Source organism: Mus pahari, chromosome 12, assembly GCF_900095145.1.
Source record: "Mus pahari chromosome 12, PAHARI_EIJ_v1.1, whole genome shotgun sequence".
In the NCBI taxonomy this organism is placed as follows: Eukaryota; Metazoa; Chordata; class Mammalia; order Rodentia; family Muridae; genus Mus; species Mus pahari.
The window spans coordinates 33,126,756-33,153,225 of NC_034601.1; the positions used below are offsets into that span (position 1 = coordinate 33,126,756).

The following is a 26,470-nucleotide window of genomic DNA, read 5'->3' on the forward strand; positions in this document are numbered from 1 at the left end:
GTGAAACCTGTGGAGTGTTAATTCTGATGCTGCACTCAGGATGGGCTAGAACTAGATGCACCAGTTCTGTAAAACTTTTTCTGTCTTTCTTTTGGATTTGTGGCTGGGCAAGAAACTCTCATTCAGAATCATAGATCTTAAAGTAATTTTTTTTCTTAATTTTTTTTTTTTTACTGTAAGTACTTATAAGTACTTCTTTCCTTCTATGTATCGTGTATTACTACATTGGTAATCTGGAAAATTAGCCTTTTTAAAGGAAAAGGTACTGACTGTCTACCTTTGCTTCTTAGGTGTGCAGTTTGGCAAGCACATCAAAAATGTAAATATCAGAGTTCTGAAGTCAGAGCAGCTTGGGCACAGCATGCATATCTTTCAGATATCAGATATCAGATACTTGCTTCTAAAATCTATGTTGTAATTATTTCAAGTGTTGGATTAGATTGAGTCAAATATTTATTCATTTTCAGTTTGGTTTGATTGAAAAAAATAGCTAAAAAATTAGTAAAATAATATTTAAGTTCAGAATTAAACTAGTGCAGTTCATTTTTATTTTGATATTATTGCTTGATTTAAAGTACAATTATACTTAAAAGAAGATAGAAATATGTTAATTAAAACTAGTTTAAAACAAGTATAGCTATTTCCAAGTAAAATTTTGGGTAGCTAGTAAATTCTGTTACCAGACTTTTCTGTGAAGTATTTGAAGTTTTAGTTTTGCTGAACACAGGTTTTGGCCCTGGACAGCGATGTCTCCTCTTAATAGCAAAGCCCATAGCATCTGATTGGGAGAGAGTTTGGAAGCAGCAGCTCTTCTGGACTCTGGTGACCCACATGTGGCGAGTGCTGCCCAATGTTCATTAAGTCCTGAACTAGGTTTGCCATTTGGAAGGCATTCATGTGCTTTAACCCCAGGATTTGGATCCGATCAGTGGCAAGCATAGGAAGAAGTGAAAGCACTGTTGGTGTGGCGTGGAGTCTGTCAGTCCTGGAAGTGTAGCGGTGCTGCTGCTGGAACAGCCTCCGTTAATCCTGAGACAAACATTTGCTGAGGACTTTGATTGTGCTAAATCCTGTGCTAATAATAAGCAGGAGGGAAATGATCAAGATAACCTCTGTTTTCCTAAGAGCTCTTAGCTAAGCGAGGGGCCAGTACTTTTACTAAGTATAGCACATTCTGATAAGCCCCGCAGTAGGTGACAGTCAGAGGTAAAGAGCACAGCAGACAGGGAGGACATTGCCTTATCTGTCCGTAAGTTAGAATTCAAAGAGTAGGATTTATTGAGCACCCACTATATAGTGCACCATTAAAAGAGCCAAACTCCCTGAGTTTGTGAGTTTTTTTTTAGTGAGTGGTCAGCTTCCTCAGGAGAACCCTCTGAAGCTCCTTCTGTATTACAGATAGACAGCAGTAGATCAGATGCTTCGAAACCTGGGGTTAGTTACCTGTCAACTGGGTGGAGTCCTTTGGCTTTACTTGGAAAGTGGGCAGGCAAGGAGAAGCTCTTGGCCTCTTTCCTTTTCCTTCCTTCCTTCCTTCCTTCCTTCCTTCCTTCCTTCCTTCCTTCCTTCCTTCCTCCCTTCCTCCCTTCCTCCCTCCCTCNCTCTCTCTCTCTCTCTCTCTCTCTCTCTCTCTCTCTCTCTCTCTCTCTCTGTGTGTGTGTGTGAGTGTGTGTGTGTGTGTATGTGTGTGTATGCATAGATTAAAATCCTTATGATACTGAAAAAAATTATATGAGTCCTTATTTTCCCATGAGAAAACTTCTGTTTTTTCCTATTGCTTTTGTATACATTTCCCTCCTTCCCTTCCTCCCTCCCTCCCTCCCCGTCTTCCTTCCTTCCTTCCTTCCTTCCTTCCTTCCTTCCTTCCTTCCTTCCTTCCTTCCTTCCTTCCTTCCCTTTCCCTCCCTTCTTCCTTTCCTTCCTTCCTTTCTTCCAGTGTCTTAGTGTTTGACAGCAGTGACAGCAGGCAGGCTAACAATAGTGTTGTCCTGACTGGTTTTGTGTGTCAGCTTGATACACTGGAGTTATCACAGAGAAAGGAGCCTCAGTTCAGGAAATGGCTCTGAGAGATCCAGCTATAAGGCATTTTTCTCAATTAGTGATGAAGCGGGAAGGACCCAGCCCATGGTGGGTGGTGCCATCCCAGGCCTGGTGGTCCTGGGTTCTGTAAGAAAGCAAGCTGAGCAAGGCAGGAGAAGTAAGCCAGTCAGCAGCACTCCTCAATGGCCTCTGCATCAGCTTCTGCCTCCAAGTTCCTGCCCTGTGTGAGTTCCAGTCCTGACTTCCTTTGGTGATGAACAGCAGTGTGGAAGTGTAAGCTGAATAAACCCTTTCCTTCCCAAAATGCTTCTTGGTCATGATGTTTGTGCAGGAATAGAAACCCTGATTAAGACAAGTGGGTAGCACCTTTTGTTTTGTAGCTCCTGTGTAGGCCTATTTACTGGGACAGTTAGGGTTCTTTAAGAATTCCCCAGCCTTTCTTGGCAGTTGGCTTTGCAGTTTATGTACCTAAGTGTTGGGTTTCTCAGCTCTTTATAGCAGCTACTGTTACAGCTTGCTTTGTAGCTACTATGACTGCTACTGCTTGGGAGTTTGTTAATCCCACCCCCACCCTCCACTCCCCACCCCCACCCCCAGTTGCTGCTTCTTTTGCTGTTAGCTGTAACCTGTTTCATAGCCTCTGTAACTAAGGGCACCTGGCCACTTGAGTGCTCTTGAAGCTCTGCTTGTTGGCTGCTTAGCTCGCCCTCTACTGTCTGATCCCTGCTGGGCAGCTTCCTGCTACTGCTGCTGGTCTAGGCAGGGGCAGCCTTTCCTTGGTTTTGCAGTTCAGCTAGTAGATCCATCTCCTCTGCAGTTTTCAAAGCTGGAAATTGCACCCTCTGTAATGGGTTGTACTGCTGCATCTGTTGTTGCCCCGACTCTGTGGCCACTGTCCTGTCTCTCATGTCACTGGCTGACCTCTTGCTGCTACCAGTGCAGTCTGCTGCACTAGAAGCAGGTAAGAAAAGCCCATTCAGTACAATCTTTTTATTGAGCCTAATGTTGCAGCACTAGGGGAGGCAATACAGGAGTGTTAATTAGTTGGCTCAAAAAGTGACCCTCCTTCATACAAATGAGGGTTTATGCCAGTTCTGTTACAGTTCCTTTTGTGTCAGTCACAGCGGTCCTGTTAGGCCACCAGGGAAGGCGTATTCCCTGTCTGACCTAGGTGGTAATTGATTGCAGAGTCTCAGGGTTTTGTAAAACTTTTCTTCTTGTGACCCCTTTTTGTTTGAAACAAATCTATGCAATGCCAGGTGTATCAATATGTAAAATAGGTGTACAGTGCCAGTAAGATTGCTGAGTGGGTAAGGACACTCACTGTACTTATGATATAAGTTCATCAGCTGGATCCCACAGTGGTGGGAGAGAAACTACTCCCAAAAGCACGCGTGCACGAGCACACACACACACACACACACACACACAGAGAACATAGTGCCATTTAAAAATTCTAAAACAAATATACATAATATAGTGTACATTTACTGCTAACAAGTCAAATATATTTCAGAAAATTCATTATAGGTATAATTTTCCCACATACTAAAGACAAAATCAAGTTTTCGTACTAAATGACATAGATGTTTGTTTGTTCTTACATAAATAATTAAATCTAAATATTTGCTACTACATGATACAGAATTTCTTCAGAATTACATGTAAGGTAAGCACCGTGCCACTGATCCCTACTTCAGCGGTTTCATAGTTGATGCATATCTTGATTATATAATGATCAATGCTGAGAATACTGCTTTGCATAAATACATAGTATAGCATGGTAGAAGTGTGTTGACATAGTATTAACAGCTTGACAGAGGTTGGTATTATCTGAGAGATGAGCCTTTGGATAACTCTGTGGGGATTCTGTTAAGTGAGGTGAGCTGACCACCCACTGCAGGTAGCCTCGTTCACCAAACATGGAATCCTAGAACACATGCCAGGCACGAACACATATGCACGCCTTTGTTCCAGCTCCTGGGCTGTGACTCTTCTGTGACGGTGGACTGTAACCTCAGCTGGGAGCTTTGCATACAATTGGGGTTCTGAATCATCTCTTTTTACAGTCGTCCAGTTTTAAGATTGCAGTTTTGAAAAAAAAAAAGTTCATGTATTTACTTCTTTTTATATAAGTGTTTTTCTGCTTGCATGTTTGTCATGACTTAGGTAGAGTGTGGGTGTTGGATCCCTTGGAACTGAAGATAAAGTTGGTAACTGTAAGACTATCGTGGGGTTCTGGGACTTAAACCCTGGTTCTCTGAAAGAGCAACAGTTGATCTAAATTACTGAGCCATCTCTCCAGCTTCAACAGCAATTTAAAAAATAAAACATTCTAATATAATACAATTTGGAGATATATAATTTGTTACATGTAGAGGGATGATGATAGAAAAATATGAAAAGTCTTTGTTTTCTCTAATTAAACAATTTTCTATGAGAGCAAAAAACTTTATATGTGTTTATATGTATAGTAAAAAAACCACTGTAGTTCATAATGTACAGTAGTCTTAAACCTGAATCAAGGTGTTCTGGGCGGGATTCCTTGGTTGGCAGTTTGTGTTGTAGAAGCACAGCACAGAGTGTTGTGCGTTCAGAGCCAACGCTGCATGCGGTAAATGAGCACGGTGCAGCATGGGCCAGCCCTTTCAGACACACAGATTCAGGTCACTCTTTCTGCTTGCTAAGTTTACCCTAATGTGTTACATAGGATTAGGTGGCATTGAAAAACATTTTTTTAATAAAAGGTTTGCAAAGGAACTGCCCTGGACTAAAAGCTGCTGCCCATTACGACTGCATTATCTGATTTCCTGGCGTTCCTTTTCTGTCTTCCTCGGCTCCATTTGCCCCAGCGTCTGTGAACAATGACACTGTGGTGTAGAAAGTCCCCAAGGAAGAGTTGAATCTTGCTGTGAGATTTTAGAATTTGCCTGAATCTATAGTTCTTGATTTCCCTTTGTGACTCCAACGTTGTTCATGTATCTAAGCAAATGTGTTTACTTTGGGAGTGTGTCTGCTTTAATAGCTGTTCTTTAGGCGGTTTAGACAGAGCTGGTTTATTTAAACCTGAAAAATGACAGCAGCCAGTGTTTCCCTTTCTGACAACCATAATCTTAGTTAAAAATGACTGTTATTTCCCTTAGTGATTAAAAAATGATAGGTAGTGTTATTCTCCCTCCACACAGTGGAAGCTTGGCAGCCTCTCGGCAGCCCCAGATGGCATGTTGCACTCCTGTCAGTGTGTGTCATACGTGGAGACCATGGTCTTGAGGCAGAGGGAGAGTTTTACGGTAGCTGTTGCCAACCCTATTGCATGCTTCAGGTCTCCATTGCCTGCTTCAGGTCTCCATTGCATGCTTCAGGTCTCGGGAGCAGCACCTGGATGGTTTCAGGGCCATTCTCCTGGTTGTGAGACTTAGTGACATTCCCTAAAACCCTGCTGGTTAGATGTTTCACTTGTTGCTTTTTCTCAGCTCTGGATTTTAAGAACTGGCCTCTTTAAGAGGAAGAAGAAAAAAAAAAAAAGGGCTGGAGAAATGGCTCAGAGGTTAAGAGCATAGACTGCACTTCCAGAGGATCCACGTTCAATCCATAACACTCAAGTGGCAGCTCACAACTGTCTGTAACTCCAGTTCCAGGGAATCTGACATCCTCTCACACTTTCATGCAGGCAAAACACCAATGCAGATGAAATAAAGAAAAATTAATTAAAAAAGGAAAAAACCATCAAATTATTGGCTTTGCTAAATAAGCAAACTGCATTAAGATTTATTAATTCATATAATTGCATATAAAATTAAACAACAATGCTAGAATCTTAAATTCTTATTCTTGAGTTGGGCTTTTGAGTTTTTGGATGTTCATTCCACATTTGTATTCTATACTTAACAGCCTCCAGTGAAACACAGTCTTTGTTTTTTATGTATAAGTGTGTGTGTGATGGGTGTGAGCATCGTGTATTCCATTGTGCACGTGTGGAGGCAGAGGACCTTTCCACTTTCCAGCCTGGGTTCTTTCCTTGCACAGCAGGCATGTCACCTGCTGAGCCATCTTTCTGGCTGGAATGTGGTTGTTACATTGCACAAGGTCTTTTCATGATTTTCATGAAAGGTGTATTATGATTGATATATTTCAGATTTCTCTACTGTGGTAAAAAAGCAGGGAGATACAAGCATCTTGTTTGGCAAGAAGGTTTGGAGCCGTGCTAGCTAATTGCCCCTGCTCTGGTGTTCTACCTGAGAGATGGTGACAATTTCTGAAGACCAATTTTATTTTAATGGTTTGTGTCATATAACTAGGTGAGAACTGTTAAGCCATATATTCTAAGGCAGAATAGTTTATCTCTTTTTCTAATGTAACAGATATATTATGATTTTTAGTTTTTCATGAGGACTTTGGGTTTTGTATGTCAATAGTGTTCTAATGTAGTACAGAATAATCTAACTTTTAGTGGTGAATCTTCAGTTACTTAGATGTCACAGAGTCTAATCTTTGAAATTTTTGTTTTGTCACTTTCTTTTTAAAATTTATTTTATTTTATTTTTCAAGACAACGTTTCTCTGTGTAATGGCCCTGGCTGCCCTGGACTCAATTTGTAGATCAGGTTGGCCTTAAACTCACAGAGATCCATCTGCTCCTGCCTCCTGAGAATTGGGATTAAGTGTTTGTGCCACCATGCCTGGCTCATTTCTGAAGACAGATCCACACTTTTTTGAAGTTAAACTTTAAATAAAGCAGTCAGAAAAGCTTGATGATTTTGAAATAAACGTTCTAGGATTATTGAGTTGTGTGTAGCCTGAGAGACAGTGCTTCTTGGGTACTCCAGACATGGAATGACAGCAGAGACTGTGACTCACAGGCATTCTCTGCAGTTTCTCTAAGTGCTTAAGAGAAAATAGAATAAATCTTCCATTTCTACTAAAGGGTTGGTCATTGTGGCAGTCAAAGGGGAGGGTATCAAGACTCTTGGTGTGGTGATGTTGCACTTGGGGTTGCGACAGGTGGGATTTTGAGTTCAAGGATCTCTGGTTTATATAAGGAGTTTGAGGCCAGCCAGATCTACACAGTGAGTGAGATACTTCACCTCCGCCACCCCCCAAATCTTGACTAGGCACACATAAGCCTACTTAGTTTTTCTTGTCTACTTAATATTTTAGCAGTTACTTTATTTCTACCTTTTCCCACCTGCTGGTCAGGTTACTAGATAACTGGACATTACCAGGCTTAGGACTTGGCAATGGGAAACAGGCAACATCCCAGGGTTGTGTTGGTTGTCTTCAGGAGTGTGTCCTCAGTGTCCTGAAACAGGAGGAGACTCTGGGAGGCCTACCTGTGGAGGCACACAGCGAACGAAGTTCATCCTGGATGCTCTGTGCTAGGCGTGTCTTCCAGGAACCAGTTCAAAACTGTGAGTCTATGTTGAAATGCCTTCATACAGTAGAAAGGCGTACTTTTTCTTTGTACTGTGAAGCCCAGCAACCATTCATTACATTATCTGCTCTAAAGTAGGAAAGCTTTGTTCTGTGAATTAGACATGAGGTTTGGAAAGCAGACTTGTTTAGTAGAGTTACTAATCCAGAGTTCTTGACAATGTGGCTTTAACTTTCATACTATGGAGAAAAACACTTTAGGAAATTGTTTTGGCTTTTTATTTTTTTTTTAAATAACTAGATAATAAAATGTACTCAATACTTTGAATTTTAATTTTTTTACATCTCACTGCCCTGCATCTCTTTATTTAGAGTTTAAAAGACTGTGAATCTATCTTTAAAAAATCAACTGGGTATGGTACTGAGGCAGAGGCAGGTGGCTCTCTGAATTCCAGGCTGACTTTGTATATATAGTGAGTTCCAAGGAGACCCTGTCTCAAAAAACCAAAAGTCAAAACAAAGAAAAAGAAAAAAGAAAAAGACAAGAAAACTGAGGGTTTTTTTTTTTTTATTTTTTTGAAAAAGGAGGATGGAGAAGATAGAATTTACAGCCAATTGAAAAATTGTAATTAAGATAAGCAGTCAGAATTTTGAAGATAGAACATGGTAGGTTTTAGAAGACATCTGCGTTATTTTACAAGAAGTTATGGCATAGTGCGCATTTAAGAGCTGAGGCCTGCAATACTTGTGTTGGCTTCTGCTGCTGTTTGTATCCATCCAAAAGCAATAGTAGTGCTTAAATAAAAACTGTGGTGTTGATGTGTCTTTTAACAAATGATGCTATGCTAATTTGAAATTTGCATTAATTAATACTTTTTTTTTTTAGTGTTTTGCCTTGAAACTGAAAACAATGCAGACTACCTGTAAATCACCTGGCTATCTTTAGAAATCACTCATAAACTTCAGTCATTGTTTTGTATCTGATATGAAGGATATCTTAAGGAAAGGTTGATCTCAGTCATTGCATATTGGCTCGTGTCTGTGTTAAGTGGACATGCATATTGGTCATTGTATGCCACCAACATTTTAAGTATTCATTTATCAAGCAACTGGTATTTGGGGAAATGCCTAAGAGAGTCATTTCTTCCTTAGGTTAGGATGAGTTCACTTAGCATCTTAAAAGTAAAAGTCACACAATGGAAGAGAAACAAAGATCGTCTATGAGGCCAAATAATTTACATTATATACATATATTTTTATATTTTGTATTGGTTTGGTGTTAGATTTGTTAGGAAAGAGAGCAGGTGGGGGGTTTATGATTGTCGTTTCTAGGTGATCTAGTTTCTGGAACTTAGGTATATTGTGAAGTCACTAAAAGAACAGTTTAAAGCCCTTGAGAGCCACCTGTGGCCTAGGAGAGTGTGGAGTTCAGAGCCGATTTCGGACTGCTTAGTCAGATGGGAGTTGGTCCTGAGCTTCAAGGGCTCATTTTGGCTTGTCGCTAAGGATGAGGCAACGGAAAAAGGTAAGGAAAGGTCTGTAAATGAGATGAAGGTGTGGCGGTAAGCCACACACACACACACACACTGGCTCAATTCAGAATGGAGTATTGTGCAGTGTTTTATGTTATCCCTAAAGTAAACGTTCTTTTCCTCATGTGACTATATTCTCAAAGGTATTATTATACACACTTGTTGTTAAAAGAGAATAAGATACAGAAAAGCAAGGCCTTATTTTCCAAAGGTCAGAATGGTCAGGATGAAGTTGGTCTACTTACACATTTTTAGCTGTATTTATTTGTTTTCACGTAAATGGGCTCAAAGATGAGCTAGACAGAAGTCATGAGGGAGCCCACTTTGACTTGGGGCAACCTTAATTTCATTGCATGTATTTATATATAGTCTCAAGGTGTGCCCAGATTGGCATTGGCCTTGCTTTGACTGCAGGTACAAGCCACAAAGCTGACTTCCCATCAGTAGTATTTAACCAGTTCTTATTCTTCCAGTTTCATCCACACACATCTTCATCCTGTCTCCCCTCCCTGTTGTCTTCTGGTATTCACCCTTCTCCAAACCTCCTCATCCCAATACCATTTGTTCTATGACAACAATGTATTTACATTGTAGGCAGTTGTTTTCAGAAAATGATATTATGTATTTAAATGAAGCAGAATAAACTTAATTTGAAACTAAATAAACGGTGGGTTAAATTGCTTGTAATTGAAAACTATCTTACATGCTAAATTGATAAATATTTAAAGAATATATTTACTTTGCGTTGGCAGGGTTTTTTGCTTTGTTTTTGTTTTTTGTTTTCTCCTTTATGGTTCTCATTTTTGTTTTAAATCTTTCTTCTTGTAGGAGATAAAGATGGCAGCAAGGTAACCACAGTGGTGGCAACTCCTGGACAGGGTCCTGACAGGCCTCAGGAAGTCAGTTATACAGACACTAAAGTGATTGGAAATGGATCATTTGGTGTGGTATATCAAGCCAAACTTTGTGATTCCGGAGAACTGGTTGCCATCAAGAAAGTTCTGCAGGACAAGCGATTTAAGGTAAGAAGACACAATGTGTTGTGCGTCTTCATTGCTGTATATTTTTAAAAAAATTTATTATTCTTAACTACTGAACCATATCCCTTCCCCTTCCTCTTCCCCGTCCCCTTCCCCTTCTTCCCCTCTTACCCCCTCCCCTACTCCTCTCTCCTCCCTTCCCTCCCTTTCTGTGTTACTAGATAGCTATAGCCCAGACTTGCTCTGAACTCATCATTGAGGCAGATTTATTGGATTGGATTTATTTTTTACAAATTTGTTTGTCATTTCCTATACTTCCTAAATGATGAGAACCAGCAGTATGATTTGTGACTGCTTCTTGTTTTACTTTCCTATTAAATCTCTCATCTTCAACCTACAACTGCTGGATTGGGAGTAAAACTGTATAAAAGTTACCAGTTGGTTTGGAGAAAAAAGTATACATAACCATTTAGCTTGCCATACTTCTCTCTTATGACATTGACTTACATTTTTTTTATTACACTTAATTATTTGAGTTGTGTGTGTAGGGTTGAGGGGAGACATATTTATGTTGAGAGGGCAGATTGTAGAACTCTGTCCTTCCCCCTGTGTGAGACCTGGGGATCGTCAGGCCTGGGAGCAGGCACTTTGACCTACTGAGCTATCTTATTGACTCCATGGATTTTTGGTTTTCAACACAAGGTTTCTCTATGTAATCCTTGCTGTTCTGGAATTTGCTTTGTAGACCAGGCTGGCCTTGAACTCATAGAGATCTGTTTGCCTCTGCCTCCCTATTGCTGGGATTAAAAAACACTACCTGGTGTTCCATTGAATTTTTAAAGACGAAATTTTATAATTTTTTTTTAAAGATTTATTTTATTTATTATATGTAAGTACACTGTAGCTGTCTTCAGACACTCCAGAAGAGGGCATCAGATCTTGTTACGGATGGTTGTGAGCCACCATGTGGTTGCTGGGATTTGAACTCCAGACCTTCAGAAGAGCAGTCGGGTGCTCTTACCCACTAAGCCATCTCACCAGCCCTAATTTTTTTTTTTTTTTATAGATCGTATAGATCTTATATTTTTAAATGTAGATCTGCTTGTGGACGTTGTACATCGTGGTGCGGAGCCTAGTGCGCACCACGATGTACAACGTCCACAAGCAGTATGTAAGTACACTGTAGCTGTCTTCAGACACACCAGAAGAGGGCGTCAGATCTTGTTATGGATGGTTATGAGCCACCATGTGGTTGCTGGGATTTGAACTCTGGACCTTCGGAAGAGCAGTCAGGTGCTCTTACCCACTGAGCCATCTCACCAGCCCTTTATTTAGCATTTAAAGAAAGAATTTGGGGTGAGCTTTAAACTTTCAGTTACATTTATTTACTGTGGGGACATGCATATGCTGTGGTACATGATGGAGCCAGAACAAGCTGTGAGAGCAGGCTCCCTCCTTCCAGATTGTGGGTCCCAGGGTGGAATTTAGATAGTCACATTTCCTGGGAAGCTCCTTTACATGCTGAGCCACCTCCCTAGTCCCTGGTAATTGTTTATATTCTAATTTATTATTTATTATAATGGATTACCTTTTATTTTATAATTGACCATAGCAACTACAAATAATGAGTTCACATTTTTCCTTTTCAACAAATTTTTGTATTATCCCAATGACCCAAGACTCCCATAGCAATGTTTAAATGTTGGCAACAGATCTGATTCTTGTCTTTTTTTAAAATTTGTGGCTGGGAGGTCTAAATAAAGATAATAGTAGATTAGAAGAAATCTTTCTCCATGATCTTGTACTACTGCTTAGCTAATTGAGTCTTGACAGTTTATGCGTATTTAAGGTATACTTTGGTTACTTGGCAATCTGAAAGAGAAGTGGTTCAGTAGCATTGTGCAGACCTCCTTCTGTATTAGAGAAAGTTTTATGTCTGGATAGATAGGCTCCAAAATATACATGGTTTGTGCTAAATTCTACCTCATGAGGGTTGTGCTGTTATACATTCTCTTAGTAAATAGGTGGTTATTTTTCCATGGCTTTACTAGCAAACTTGCATTACTTTTGAATTTTGCTAATCTGATAGGTGAGAAATGATACCTCACTCTACAGATTAGTGAACATTCTAAATAGACCATAATTTAGAAAGCTGATACTATTGTACCACACTGCCATGCTGCTGCTACATGCTAGGAATTTAGCAGCTTAAGGAAAGTCCTAGATATTTCATAAAGCCTGGCTTACATGACACATTACTTAATTAAAATTGGTGTTTGTTTGATAGGGAATGCTTGTGGTGTGGGGGTAACTTGAGCTAGCTATCTGATTGATGTAGGAGTCCTTTAATTTTAAGACAGTCCTGGAAAGTGACTTTTAGTACAAATTGAGTATTAGTAAACTGCATTTTAAATTAGTGATCTTAGTTCATTAACTATTCATTTTAGTTCTCCTTTTGCACTGAGTCACAGGGTTCTAGTCTTCTGTTTGTTTTTTTCTTGTGGTTGGGATAAAGGGAGAATAGTGAATGTGAACTCAGTACTTTTTATTGTGAATATGTATGCCTATGTATAACATATTGGAAGGATGAGAAGAGATAATATCTAGTATGCTAAGGGATTTGAATTAGTACATGCTGCTGCTTACATTTTTTGGTTTCTTTTCCCCTCTTTAAAAATGTCTTTGTACTTTTTAAATATGGTGATCTCATTTTCAGGCAGTTTCAGTCACACAGAGACAGGCGGATTTCTGAGTTCGAGGCCAGCCTGGTCTACAGAGTGAGTTCCAGGATAGCCAGGGCTATACAGAGAAACCCTGTCTCGAAAAACCAAAACCAAAAACAAACAAACAAACAAAAAAACCAACCAACCAAACAAACAAAAAAAAAACCCAAAAAACTATTTGCTTTTCCAATTGATAAACAGATAGTCTTCATGTCCTATATAGACGTGTTCATTGACCATAGAAACTTAGGTTTATTAACCTGAAGCTGAAAGGTACCTGTAGGAAAATTGAAGTGCTGGAGGATGGTCCTTGTAGAGCCATACACCTTGTGCAAGTAGTGCAGTCCAGTGGTCCCGAAAGATCCCAGCCTAGGCACCTGACACCCCTGCCCACAGAGCCATATTTAAAACAAAAAAACAAAAACATCTTAACTACACATCCAGTTTCTCAAGATGTGCATCTTAACTACACATCCAGTTTCTCAAGATCTGCAATCCCGAAACTTAGGTCGAGTAGAGCTTCCTTAAGATAAAGCAACTTGATTTGGTTAGATACACCAAAAGACAGCAGAGGAGAGTGTCAGCAAAGGTCAGGCAGATAGTAGCAGAACTTACAGGGAGAGAACCAGGAGCTTTCAATAAAGGTCCTATCTCACCTACACATTCTATATGGCTATACTGATAGAAGAAAGGTGATTTGAAGAAAAAGAAAACAAATGTAACTAAAAAAGTACTTTAGATTTAGGAAAATACCATAGTGAAGACAAAGTGAATATTTTTAATAAAATCAGAAGTCTTAAACCTAGAGGAATATATATATATATATATATATATATATATATACACACACACACACACACACACACACATACACATACACAAGGTAAAAGAGACCTACAGAATACTAAATAGACAGGATTAAAGAAACTCATCAAATCATAGATAAAGCATTAAAACCACAGAATAAAGGGTGTTGAAAGCATAAGACAAAATCAAGTAACAAAAAGCATGACCGTCAGAATAACACCTTACTTTTGACAGAATCATTTAAAGCCAGGTCTGGGAGAGATGTATGCCGGGCTCTGAAGAACACAACCATCAACCTAAACATTATATTATACCCAACAAAACTATCACTAAATTTGAAGGAGAAATAAAAGTTTTTTCACTATTAAAGGAATTTATGATCACCAAGCCAGCTCAACAGAGGATGCTGGAGGAAATAGAAATACTTCAATCTAAAGACAAGAGTAAGCACACTCGAGGACACAAGGAATAAAGAAATATTGCCAGGACAGCTAATGCCAAGAGGAAACAACATAGAAGCAACAAAATGGTAGGAACTAATAACACATCTTTCAATAATAAATCATAATATTAGTGGACTCTGTTTCCCCATTAAAATGACACAGACTTGCAAATTAGATTAGAAAATATAATACTTTTGATGCCCCCAGTAAACCTCATTATCAACAACTGACACCATTTAAGGGTAAAAAGATAGAAAAAAGTATTCTAAGCAAATGAACTAAAAAACCAGTAGGTATAAATATTCTAATATTCTAATTGACCTCAAAGTAATCAGAAGAAATAAGGAAAATCCATCAAGAGAGTATTATAATTCTAAATATGTAGTAAACACATTAAAAAAAACTTCAACTTCATTAAAAATACTTAAATCTAAATCCACAGATATTTTGAAACTACTGAATGATAATCGAATGAAAGGAGAAATCAAGAAGGAAATTTAGAAATTCTAAGAACTGAATGAAAATGAGAACATAACACACTAAAATCTATGAAACATAATGAAGGCAGTCCCAAGAAGAACATTTACAGCTCTCAGTGTAAATCTACATGAAAAACAGATCTCAAATTAATATCATTAATACATGTAAAGGCCTTGGCAGAATAAGAACAAATAATACCCCAAAACAGTCTATGGGAAGAGATAATCAAAACCAAGGCTAACATGAGATGGAAACATAAGAAATGCTGAGGAAATTTGGAGAATTATAAGAACACATTTAAAAACTCTATATCCTACTAAACTGAACAAATATAAAAGAATTGGATAGATTTCTAGATGACCTACATACAAAGTTAAATCAAAGTGAAGTATGATTCCAACAGCCCCAAACAAACTGTGAGATAGAAGCAATCAAACTCCTCAGTAGGAGATCAGGCCAGATGGTTTCAGTGTAGAATTCTACCAAACCTGCAAAGAAGACAAACTAATTAATGCCAGTGTTACTCAAATTATAAAGTAGAAAAGGAAGGAATATTTTCAAATTCTTTTTACAAAGTCAGTATTACTTTGATACTAACAGTAAAAGAAAACTATAAGCCAGTTTTTCTCATATATGATGAATATGGATGCAAAAATTCCCAGTAAAGCACATACAAACTGCTTTAATCACTGTACTGTTGCTGTGAAGATACACAGTGACCAAAGTACCTCTTAGAAAGCATTTAATTGGGAGCTAGCTTACAGTTTCAGAGGTATAGCTCATTATCTTCATGGTCGGGAAACAGGCAGACATAGTGCTGGAGAAGTAGGTAAGAGTTCTACATCTGGATCTGTAGGCAACAGGAAGATAAAGAGAGCTACTAGGCCTGGTTGGGACTTTTGAAACCTCAAAGCTCAAACCCAGTGACATACTTCCTCCAATAAGGCCACACCTCCTAATCCTCCTAATCCTTCCAAATAGAGTCACTCCCTGGTGACTTAGTATTTAAAACATATGCGCCTATGAAAGTCTCTATTATTTAAAGTACCACATTCAACTCCCTGATCCTAAAAATGCATTCAGTTCCACATAGTCTGTCACAGTATCAACACTGTGTTTAAAAGTCCAAAGTTCAAAGTATCTTTTAGACTCATGGTGATCTCTTAACTGTAGTCCTCTGTAAAATCAAAATAAAAAGCAGACCACAGCTTCCAATATGCAATGGCATAGAATATTCATAGCATTCCAAAAGGGAGGACACACTGTAAGTAAACACTGGGCCAGAGCAAGGCCAAAAAACAGCCAGGCAAACTCTAAATTCTAAATGTCCATGTCTGCTGTCACAGTGCTCTTCAGATCTCCAACTCCTTCCAGCTCTGTTGACTGCAACATACTTCTTTCCCTTGGGCTGGTTCCACATTCTGTTAGCAGGTGTCTCATGACTCTAGGCTTCTTCCTCACAGCTTCCTGCAATAGCTTCTCTGGGCCTCTGTTCAGGGATGCCCCTGGCACATGCCTGGCCTCAGTGGCTTTCCTTAGATAGATAGAGAGGGAGATTCCACAACCCCTGTCTTGTATCCTTGACTTTCAAGACAGAATCATGAGGCCAAAGCTGCCAAGGCCTGCTGCTTGGTGGGGCTGAACTTGGCCACCTAATTCAAAAACATTTACATCAGCTTTCTGTTGTTGATAGCTTTCTTCACTGCCTAAGCTTTTCTTTTCACAAGTTAGAAGCTTAACATCAGACTTTCCTTTAAGCTTTGACTTCACCTTTCCCCAATGTTCTTTGTCCACCTCCCCCCAGCCCCTGCACAGAGTACATTCTGTATCTCTTTGTCCAGCGCCATCCTTTTCTGCTATAATAAATAGTAGCCACAAAACAGAATTAATACTAGGCTATCTCTTCACTTTAGCCTTAGGCAGAAGTTTAGGACAAGGGCCAAAAAGAAACCACAAAAATGTTCTCTAGGCCATTCACTAGTATTTGTCCCTTCTGAACTGTCCTGAGCTAGGCCTTCCACAGTTCAGATTGCCCTCAGCATTGTGCTCCTACTAGAGTACCCATTAAGGTGTGCTTAAAGCATCTAACAGCACTCTAATACAAAGTCCCAAAGACTTCCACATTTCCTTAACAAACAGCATGGTCAAACCTGTCACAGCAATACCCAGTCCTTAGTACCAACCTCTGTTTTAGTCACTGTTCTGTTGTTGTGAAGAGACACCATGACCAAGGCAACTCTTATGAAAGATAGTTTTCAGAGGTTAGTCCAATATCCTCGTGTTACGGAGCAAGGTGTCATGCAAGCAGACATAGTTGCTGAAGATGTAACTGAGTTCTATAAGCCTGATCCGTGGGGTCTGACATGGGCTATTGAAACCTTAAAGCCCACCCCCGGTGACATACTTTCTCTAGAAAGGCCATTCCTACTCCAACAAGGCTACATCTCCCATTATTATAATTTTTCAAGTAGTCACTCCCTGCTGACTAAACATTCAAATATATGAGCTTATAGGAACCATTCTTACTGAGTGTAGCATATAAACTAAATTCAGTAACATAAGATATAGGCCGTAATCAAGTCTGCTTCATCCCAGAAGTACAGGGATGCTTCAGTAACAAATCAATAAAAAAAAATAATCCACTATATAGACTCCAAAAGAGCTTTGATAAAACCTGATCAATCCCAGAGAATACAGAGTTAGAGAGTATATATCTACATAATAAAGAAAATATACAATAAACCCATAGCCAATATCATATGCATAAAGAAAAGCTCAAAGCATTTCCACAAAAATCAGGGATACTACAAGGATGTCCACCCTCTCTATTTCTGTTCACTGCAGTGTTTGAAGTCTTAGCTAGTGCTATAAGGAAGTGAAAGAGATAAAGGATATACAGATAGGAAGGGAAGAATTCATAGTTTTCTCTACAGCCCATAAGGGATAATCTTTTTACTAGGTCTGCATCTGACAGAGGGCTTGTGTCTAGAATATACAGAGAACTAAAACAAAAACTGAACATCAAAATTCAATTAAAAACCAGAGCATAGTGATTTGGGGGGGGGGGGGGGGACACATGCCTTTAGTCCCAGTATTGGAGAGACAGAGGCAGGGAGATCTCTAGTTCCTGGATAGCCAGGACTAGGTAGAGAAAGCCCATTTCAAACGGGGTCAGGAGGAGGCATGGAAATCAGCAGAATGTTCAAGAGAAGAAAAACAGCTGGCTGAGAAAGACGTTAGCAGAATGTTTAACATCCTTACAACACCAAGAAAAATAAATTACATTTCCTAGCCATTATAATGCCTAAGACAACAAATGCAGGTAAAGAAAGGGAGCTACTGGGCCTGCTGGTGGTAGTGCAGACTGGTGTAGCCACTGTTGGAATCAGTGTGAGATTTCTTCAGAAGTGCTAGAAATAGATCTACCCATCCATCTAGCTATAACCCTTGGTTATATACATAAGAAACACTTGTTTTACTACAGAGGTACTTGCTCATCCATGTTCAGTATGCCAGGATATGGAAATAGCCTAAATGTCTATCAGCTGATACATAAATAATGAAAATGTGGTATATATTCACACAGAAGAATATTGTAAAAACAAAATGGTGAAAATTTTAGTCAAACATTAATTCTGTGTGAGGTAATATAGACCTAGAGAGATAAACGTTGCATGTGTACTTTCACCTTAATTTAGCTGTGAAAACTGGGAGCAGCAACAATGGGAACAACTATGGGAACAAATGGGAGCTGCATGCCTGGCAAGACATTCCCACTGGTGTGGTAGTGGCAGGACTGTAATGGGAATAACCAACCACTTTTTAAATTAGATTGAATCAAGCTGCACAAGTTGAAAGCCTTATCTGGGCCAAGAACTTGGGGCTGGGTAAGTCATAGGCCCTAGGCGAGAGCCTACTGCTCACTGTTTCTCTTCTAAGTGGAATAGTATTGAAATGACTCCTAAAGATCTATCATTGTACCCAGACACAGTGCTTGTCTTACCATTCATTAGAGAAACTGCTTTTTGTAGTAGATTATGGAATGCTTTCCTCTAAATGGGATATTTATATACCTCTCTTCTTAAGGGCTCAGGAGTCATGATAAAAGTAAGTCTGAGTTAGCTAGAGTCAGTGGGTGACTAAAAGAAAACTCTCTTCTGGACACAGTAGGGCAGTTACACATACAGATTTCTAGTAGACAGCATGCACATGACCATCCCAAGCCCAAGCTAGACAAAATCCCAGCATGGGTGTGGGGTGGGGGTGAGTCACACCCATGAGCTATTGGCAGCTGAAAACTGTTAGAGACGGAGAATCCATTTACTTTAAGGGTGTAACCCCTGGTAAATTGACCACACTCCACTGGAAGGCCACATATTCAGGAGTATATGGGAAACATCAGCTATATTTGTGGAGGGGAGAGAAGTGGTTGGTGAGGAAGGGGATAGAGAGAAACACAAAAAAGAGGTTGGTATGGATGGGGGGATTGATGACATGGAGGGAGGGGCAGATATGATCAAAATATGTTTTATGAAATTCTCAAAGAACTAAATTTAAAATAAAGGGGATGGAGCTGGGTGTGGTGGCATATCTTTAATTCCGGTTCTAGGGAGGCAGAGGCAGGCAGATCTCTGAGTGTAAGGCCAGGCTCGTCTACAGAGTGACTTCCAGGACAGCTGGGGCTACACAGAGAAATCCTGTCTCAAAAGGTCCAAACAATAAGAGATGGAAGGAGGAGTCAGTCCTTCTTGCAGTGCTGAGTTCTTAGTAGTGGGCCAGCCTGTCCACGAAAGTATGACAATGAAATCTGAAAGTACATATTAAAAATATTACAACTTTGCCAAACAAGTCAGCCTGCTGTTACTCGCAGGATCTAAAATACATCATTCCACGCTTTCTTAGGGAGTTATACTAAGAGTTTTGGTGTTAGTTGGACTGGTCTGCCTCTGTAAATTCTTTATTATAGCTTTGAGTGATATTTCTTGCTTCTCTGGTCTTAGCATTTTCATAGTAATGTGAAGAAATTCTTCTTTGGGTGCATATGTTCAGAATTCTACTGCCTTTTTTACTTAGATGTCCTTTTATAGCCTAGATTTTGGGAAATTTTTATCATCATATTGCATAGTATTTTTGTACATTTAGAATTTTTCTCAGTCCCTCCTACCCATGGGTTTAATTATTACATGTTAACATAACAGTTCTTAAGTGTTTTGGGCATGCTTACTAATTTTTTTTGCTAATGTCTGAATGTAGTTTTTTTGTTTTTAACTTTATTTTCAGTCTTTGGTATTCTGCTTGGTCTAGTGTATTAGTAGTAACTTTGCATTTTAATGTTTAATTCCTGTATTAGATAATTCATATTTAACAGTGCTTGGGGAAAACTCCCCCAATGTTAATTTCTTTGCTAATTCTCTCTCTCTTATTTTGCTGTCTTTTATTCAGGATTTGAATGAATTTCCTAATTTCTTCAGTCTGTCTTTTTATATTCTTTGAATTAATTGATCACTTGAATTCTTTTGTCGGTATTTCAACCATTACCCTGTCCTTTTTATGTGGTCATTAAGTTATAGTCACAATTTCTTGTTTTTATTCATCTTTGTTTTTATGTTGCTCTTTGTGCACCTTTGGTATGATTATCCCATCAGGTAATATTTGGGATAATCCCCCCTCCCACTTTTTTTTTTTTTTTTGAGACAGGCTTTTTTGCATAGCCCTGGCTGGCCTGGAACTCACAGAGGTCTGCCTGCTTCTGCATCCTGAGTACTGGGATTAAAGGCATGGGCTACCACTGGTAGGCATTCTAAGGAAGGAAGGAAGGAAGGAAGGAAGGAAGGAAGGAAGGAAGGAAGGAAGGAAGGAAGGAAGGAAGGAAGAAGGGGAAGAAAAGAAGGAAAGAAAGGAAGGAAGAGTGGGTGGGTTTTACATGTGTGTAAGTCTCTGTACCACATACATTGGTGCCCTTGAGTTCAGAAGGCGCCCTCGGAACCTTTGGAAACAGAAACTATAGGTGACCTCTAGTCCCTATCCTATTTCTTTCTCCAGGCTTTTCAGTTGACCTTTTATTTCCTGTGTTCTTCTGTCTTTGAATGAGAGTCTATTTTTTTGTTACTTAGCTTTTACTTACTGCATCTCATGGAGGCAGCTTTTAATCCATCTTCTCTGTTCATCTTTGCCTATCCTAAGTAGTGCTTGTTTGGTTTATCCGTCAGCATGCCCTAGTGCCAGGACCACAACACAGCCCAGCAATCTGTGCAAGTTAGAGCACGTTTGGTACTGCTGTTCAGGAGGGTGCATCTTGGCCTTTTAGAGCAGTAGGTTCCTAATATTGAATTGTGTTTTATGGTCAAATGGTGGTAGAGTGTATTATGCTTTCTTGATGCTCAGATTATATCTTTGTTGGTTATATTTTTTGGCTATTGGAAGTAATATCACTATGACTCTTTGTTATTAGTTATTGTTCAGACATTTGTTTTTCATTTACACACAGACACATGCGCGCGCGCGCACACACACACACATATCTGGGAGTGGAATTTCTGGGTCACATGGGATTCTGTGGTTGAAATTTAAGGGAATGGTAACCTTTTTTCCTAAATAGCATACCACTTTAAAGTCTCATAATAGTGTTATGAGGACTGTAATTTCTGTCTGCACTTAACTTAAAAACACTTGCTATTATCTGCTAAGTATTTTTAGTTCTAAATTAAACTCATCACAGTGAGTGTGATGCTTCACTGTCTTTCCTCTTTGTCCCCACATAAATAGCATATGAGTTTTGCTCACAAAAACCAGAATATATATATTTCATATAGACATATTTTGTGTATCTCTAATTTTGTTTGCTTTTACTTCATTGCAGCTATAAAATAGGCTAGATACAATATTTGTCTTGATTAATTTGTTAAAACTTTTCATGTGGCTTTGCATGTATGTGATCTGTCTTTCCCATAGTTCTATGGGTACTTGAAAATATTATGTAATATTAAAATGTAGGGGTTTGTATGTCTGGTAGGTCCACTTTATTAAGTTTTACTATTATTTTTTTGTGTGTGTGTGTGTATGCAGGTGTACCCTGGTGCCTATGTGGAAGTCAGAGGACAGTTCTCAGGAGCTGGTTTTCTCCTTCCGTTCTATAAGTTCTGGAGATGAACTCAGCTCTCCAGGTCTGCATGGCAAGTGTCTTTATCCACTGAGCCATCTTACTGCCCCCCAAATATTTTTGTGTTTGTTTCTTTATTGATACATCTGTGTGGATTATGTCTTCATTACTGAAAGTGGAGATATTAAAGTCTATTATCATATTGTTCTTTAAGATTTGTCAGTTTATATATGTAGATGCTCTGATAGTGCATGGATTTCAGTTGGATTCAGTCTTCTATCACTATCCTTTTTTTCTTTTGTTGGTTTTTGACTTAAAATTTACTTTAGCTAATATGTTATCCTACCTCTCTCCTGGCTACCATGGAAAATATCCTTTCTATCTTTTCACGTTGAGTTTCTTCTACGTTTGCTTTAGCTTATGGTGAGTCTCATAGACAGTGCCTATGAGTAATTGAGTCTTGCTTTGCTTGTTCATCCATTGACTCTGTGCTTTAGATTGGTGATTTTATTCCAAAGGATATTCTGGTCTTGTGTTTACAATTTGATAATTCTTTATTATTTTGTGGCTTGTGGATGTGATAATTCTGCATTTGCATAGAACCACTTAAGCTGATGACTTCTATTGAATTTGAGAATTCCATATACTTTTGTATGATTGTCATATTTTACATCTGAGTATGTTATATGTCCATTAATGTATGTGATAACTGCATTTGCATAGAACCATATAAGTTGCTAACTTCTATTGCATATGAAAATTCCATATAGTTTTATATTATTAATGTCATATTTTACTTCTTGATATATTGTATGTCCATTAATATTTTTTGTTTTAATTATTAATACTTTCATCTTAAAAATTTTGAACCAGAATTACATCCTGCCCCTAGAGGCGTTGCAGGTGTGGCTGCTGTGTCACATGTGTGTCAGTAGGTGGCAGAGAGGAGAGAGGCTATGTCTATGCTCAGTGTTCTGACCTGTGAACATCTGAATGATTAGTAGCCTAACAATCCCTGAAAAAAGTGAACCAGAGACCACCACCAGTCTGGTGCCAGAGGGCCCGGACAGGGAGCTAGCCCGAGACAACCGCTACTCCTGTGCCAGGCAGACCTGGAAGGGCGCCCTGGACAAGCAAGGTGGAGACTAGAGGAGCTCTGCCTGCGGCCACAGGCCCCAGGTGTGAGTGAGCCCAAGACAGACGGCCACTTGGGTAGGCCGGATAGGAGTGAGTCTCAGATGAGCATCAGACTGGTGCCATGGGAGCCTGATGGGGCTAGACTGAAAATGAACCCCAGTCTTGTGTCACATTGGCCTGGAGGTACAGACCATGCTTGAGATGGCCCCTGCCTGGTACTGTAATGCATGAGCGGGACCTAGCACTCCTGAGACCACTTCCGAGATGACCCCAGACACCCAGAGAATCCAGGCCCTACTAAGAGGAGCAAGTGAGGGGTTGAGAAATGGAAGAGAAAGAGAAATAAGGAATGTGGTCACAACAAAGAGAGGCAGAATTGGACAATTACGGCTAATGAGGAATAGCCTCATGTGAGTAGCCAGTAATGCCACCTAAGATCATGGTCAGGACCTATGCTGCCATGGGAGGCCACATCTGGGAGCAGCAGTCTGTTACCAGCCACCAAAAGCCAGGCAGACATCCCTGGTCTGGGGTGCCATCCGTGGCCTTGTTGATGTACAAGGGCTATGCAGAACTGGCCCCTCTTCTACCTGAGCATTGTGGGAGAGCTGGCTCTAGAGGTATGAGTGCAGGATCCCTGACTCTGACCCTAGCCAGCTGCAGTGCTCAGGAGAGCAGCCCTACACATCACAGGAGCAGCAGGTGAGCTGAGCCTGAGGATGCATGTGTGCATGGGATAGCTGGCCCTACCACTCATCTCCTTGTGGTGGCTTGGATGAGGGAAAGATACCCCCCTCCTACAGGTGGGAGCAGAAGAGCTGACCCTGTCCTTCACCAGCTGTAGCACTCAGAAGATCAGCCTCTGCACCTCACTTGGGCAGCACAGCAGAGCTGACCAGGGTTGCTGGGGTTATGGATGTGAGAGCCAGCCCTGACTCTTGCCTGTTGGATGGTGGTGTTGAAGAGGAGGGAGAGACACCTTCCTTCCCCTCCCTCATTTTTGGCAGACATTTTGGAGAGCTGGCCCTGGGATTCTGAGAGTGGGAGAATTGGCCATGTCCCTCACTGGATGCAATTCTTGGGAGAGCAGACCCTGCACCTCGCCTGGGCAGCAAGGTAGAGCTGGGCCAGATCGTGGGCTTTGAATTGGCCCACTCCAACATAGAGTGTACAAAGGGGCACTACAGATCCAAAGCCTATCTCCATGACACAGGGCAACCACAGGATATCTGAGAGGAGCCCCAGTGAGGTTCCAGTATTGATGGAGTAGTAGAAGCCAGAGGACTTATACCAGACCAATGAGTCATTGTAGTGAACATGTGCAGGCATAGAAGTGTGGACAAAAGGGTGTACTGTGGGACACACTGGGACACACTACAGCTTCCACAGGGAGATTTTTTTTCTCAGTTGTGGGGGAGGTTGCAAGGGTGGAGGGTGAGTTTGTGAGTGTTGGGGGTAGATGAGTGGGATTGGGGTGCATGATGTGAAATTCACAAAGAACCAATAAAATTTTAAAAATGAAACTTAAAGTAATTTACATAGCATAATTATCAGTCTTGAATTTTCAATATTCCTTTAGAATATATTGCTGTTTAGAATATATTTTTCTCGCCAAGGTAAAATTTTAGCATTTATTACTAGTGATGATAAATACCCTCATTTTTTACTTAGCTTGGACACTGATACATCCATCTGGAGAAGGAAACCTGGTTTTTTTGTGATTGATTTGTTGGATTTTGGCAGGGGTCAGTTTTGAAAGGGCTGGTAGATTCCTGTACCAGTAAGCCTAGCTCAGCCCCTGTCATTGTCTGTGGAGTCCTTTCATACTCTCTAAACATTGTGTGTTCTCCATGGGCCTTGCTTCAGCACTTGCATCTGTCTCAGCTGACATCACTCTGCCAGTCAGCCCTAGTCTGTGGAAGCAGCAAGATACCGCAGCACACCATGAGAAGATTTTTTTTGGCCCATTTCTCTCTATGTAGTTCCAACCAATTCAGCTCAATTACAAAATGTAAAGTGGACCAATACATGTGTGTCATTAGCAAAGAATCCTTCATCACATGTCCTTTGAGTCCTCTCTCCTGTGTCTGCTTTAGTGAAATTGTTCCTTCACGAGTCTGCCTTAGCCTTTCACACCTCTGTCCATTTTAATGACACATTCCTTCACATGTTTACCCCAGCAAAACACTGTCTAAATGACTTTCCAAAGAATCCTCAAGTTTCCACTTTGGCGGAGTTCTTCAAATTTAACAAAGTTAAGATATTAAACAAAGCTAAGATATTAAAAGTGATTGTATCTACATAAGAGTGTCTATCAGTAAAAGAATTTAGAGATAGTAACTCATTCATTTGATTATTCTTAGAGGTGTAACTCACTAGCATGCCACTTGAGGGTCTCTGTCGCTTTAGTGTTGTCTGTAATCATGCAGGAGACAGACCTGGACATGCCAGTGAAGGGTTCTAGATTGGGTAATTGAGGCAGGGGGACTTGCTCTATGGGAGGGAGAAGATCAGCATTAATCACTGTTTCCTGAGGGGATGTCATTTGCCCAGCCACCTCACACTGGTTACCCAGCCATATTTTCATACTGGCAGTGCCATTTCCTACAATAAAATGTGTTGTATTTTATCATTCATCTAAATACATAGTACTGATTTGTATTGATGTGAGTTGATATAGATATAAGATCTAGGTTCTATAACACTAAAATATCCCCAAAATATGGTATTTCAGAGTTTATTGGGGAGAGCTGGACATTAACGAATAAACACAGATTATGTGTAATATGTTATTCTGAAAAAGAATGAAGCAAGACTTGGATAAAGGGATGCTGGAGCTGTTGAGGTTATGATTTAAGATAGGGTAAGAATGTAACATTTGAGGAAACACCTGAAGTAAGTGGGGGGAACTAGATTAGTGACTTTTGTAGTTATAAGAAATTTGTTGTGCATGTATGTGGGCATGCACAAGTCCGGCAGGAGTATAGGTCAGAGGAGAACTTTTAGGAGTAGGTTCTTAACTATCATGTGAGTTCAGGGATCAGATTTAAGTTCTCCAGCTTGGTAGCAAGTACCTTTCCCCAGTGACCCTTTGAATATCTTTATTTTAAGTGTTGGTTTATATCTTTACTACAGTCAAGATTGGAAGCATTATCTTTTCCTGTCATCTCTCTACCCCTAACACTCAAAATACCCCCAGCAACAAAAACTTTATCCTACCATCTGAAGAGATGTTATGAGTACACATGGTATACAGACATAGACAGAGACAAAGCACTCCTTCACATAATGTAAACAAATCTTAAAGAATATTAAAGGAGTATAAGATTGTTACATAAAAGAATCACTTATAGTATATAACTTTGGGGATTATTTTTTAATCTAATATTTTTCTAGAGATTTAGCTATGTGTTGAGAATCATAGTATGATATAGAGGTACCATAACTTGTTTTATACATTTTTTTCCCATAAAGGACACTTGGTGGCTGTTCACATTAGCCTGCATGGCTTTTTGTATAAATATGAATTTCATTGTTAGGGAATGTACTGGCTAGCTTTGTGTCAACTTGACACAGCTCGAGTTATCAACAGAGAAAGGAGCTTTAGTTGGGGAAATGCCTCCATGAGATCCAGCTGTGGGGCACTTCCTCAGTTAGTGATCAAAGGGGAGAGGCCCCTTGTGGGTGGGACCATCTCTGGGCTGGTTGGTAGTCTTGGATTCTATAAGAAAGCAGGCTGAGCAAGCCAGGGGAAGCAAGCCAGTGAAGAACATCCCTCCATGGCTTCTGCATCAGCTCCTGCTTTCTGACCTGCTTGAGTTCCAGTCCTGACTTCCTTGGTGATAGACGGCAGTATGGGA

At 39.9% G+C, this 26,470-nt stretch overlaps 1 protein-coding gene and 1 non-coding gene across 3 annotated transcripts in view; both read left to right on the forward strand.

Annotated features, from left to right (window-relative positions):
- Gsk3b (glycogen synthase kinase 3 beta) overlaps window positions 1–26,470 on the forward strand; it is a 156,048-nt gene that overhangs the window by 46,508 nt on the left and 83,070 nt on the right. For both annotated transcript variants that reach the window (XM_021209356.2, XM_021209355.2), the window contains exon 2: window positions 9,770–9,963. In XM_021209356.2, coding sequence (XP_021065015.1) covers window positions 9,770–9,963 — 194 coding nt within the window. The remainder of the gene's footprint in view (window positions 1–9,769; window positions 9,964–26,470) is intronic.
- Window positions 22,355–22,486, forward strand: LOC115065123. Its single transcript, XR_003844926.1, has one exon. It is a non-coding gene; the product is annotated as a small nucleolar RNA SNORA17 (small nucleolar RNA).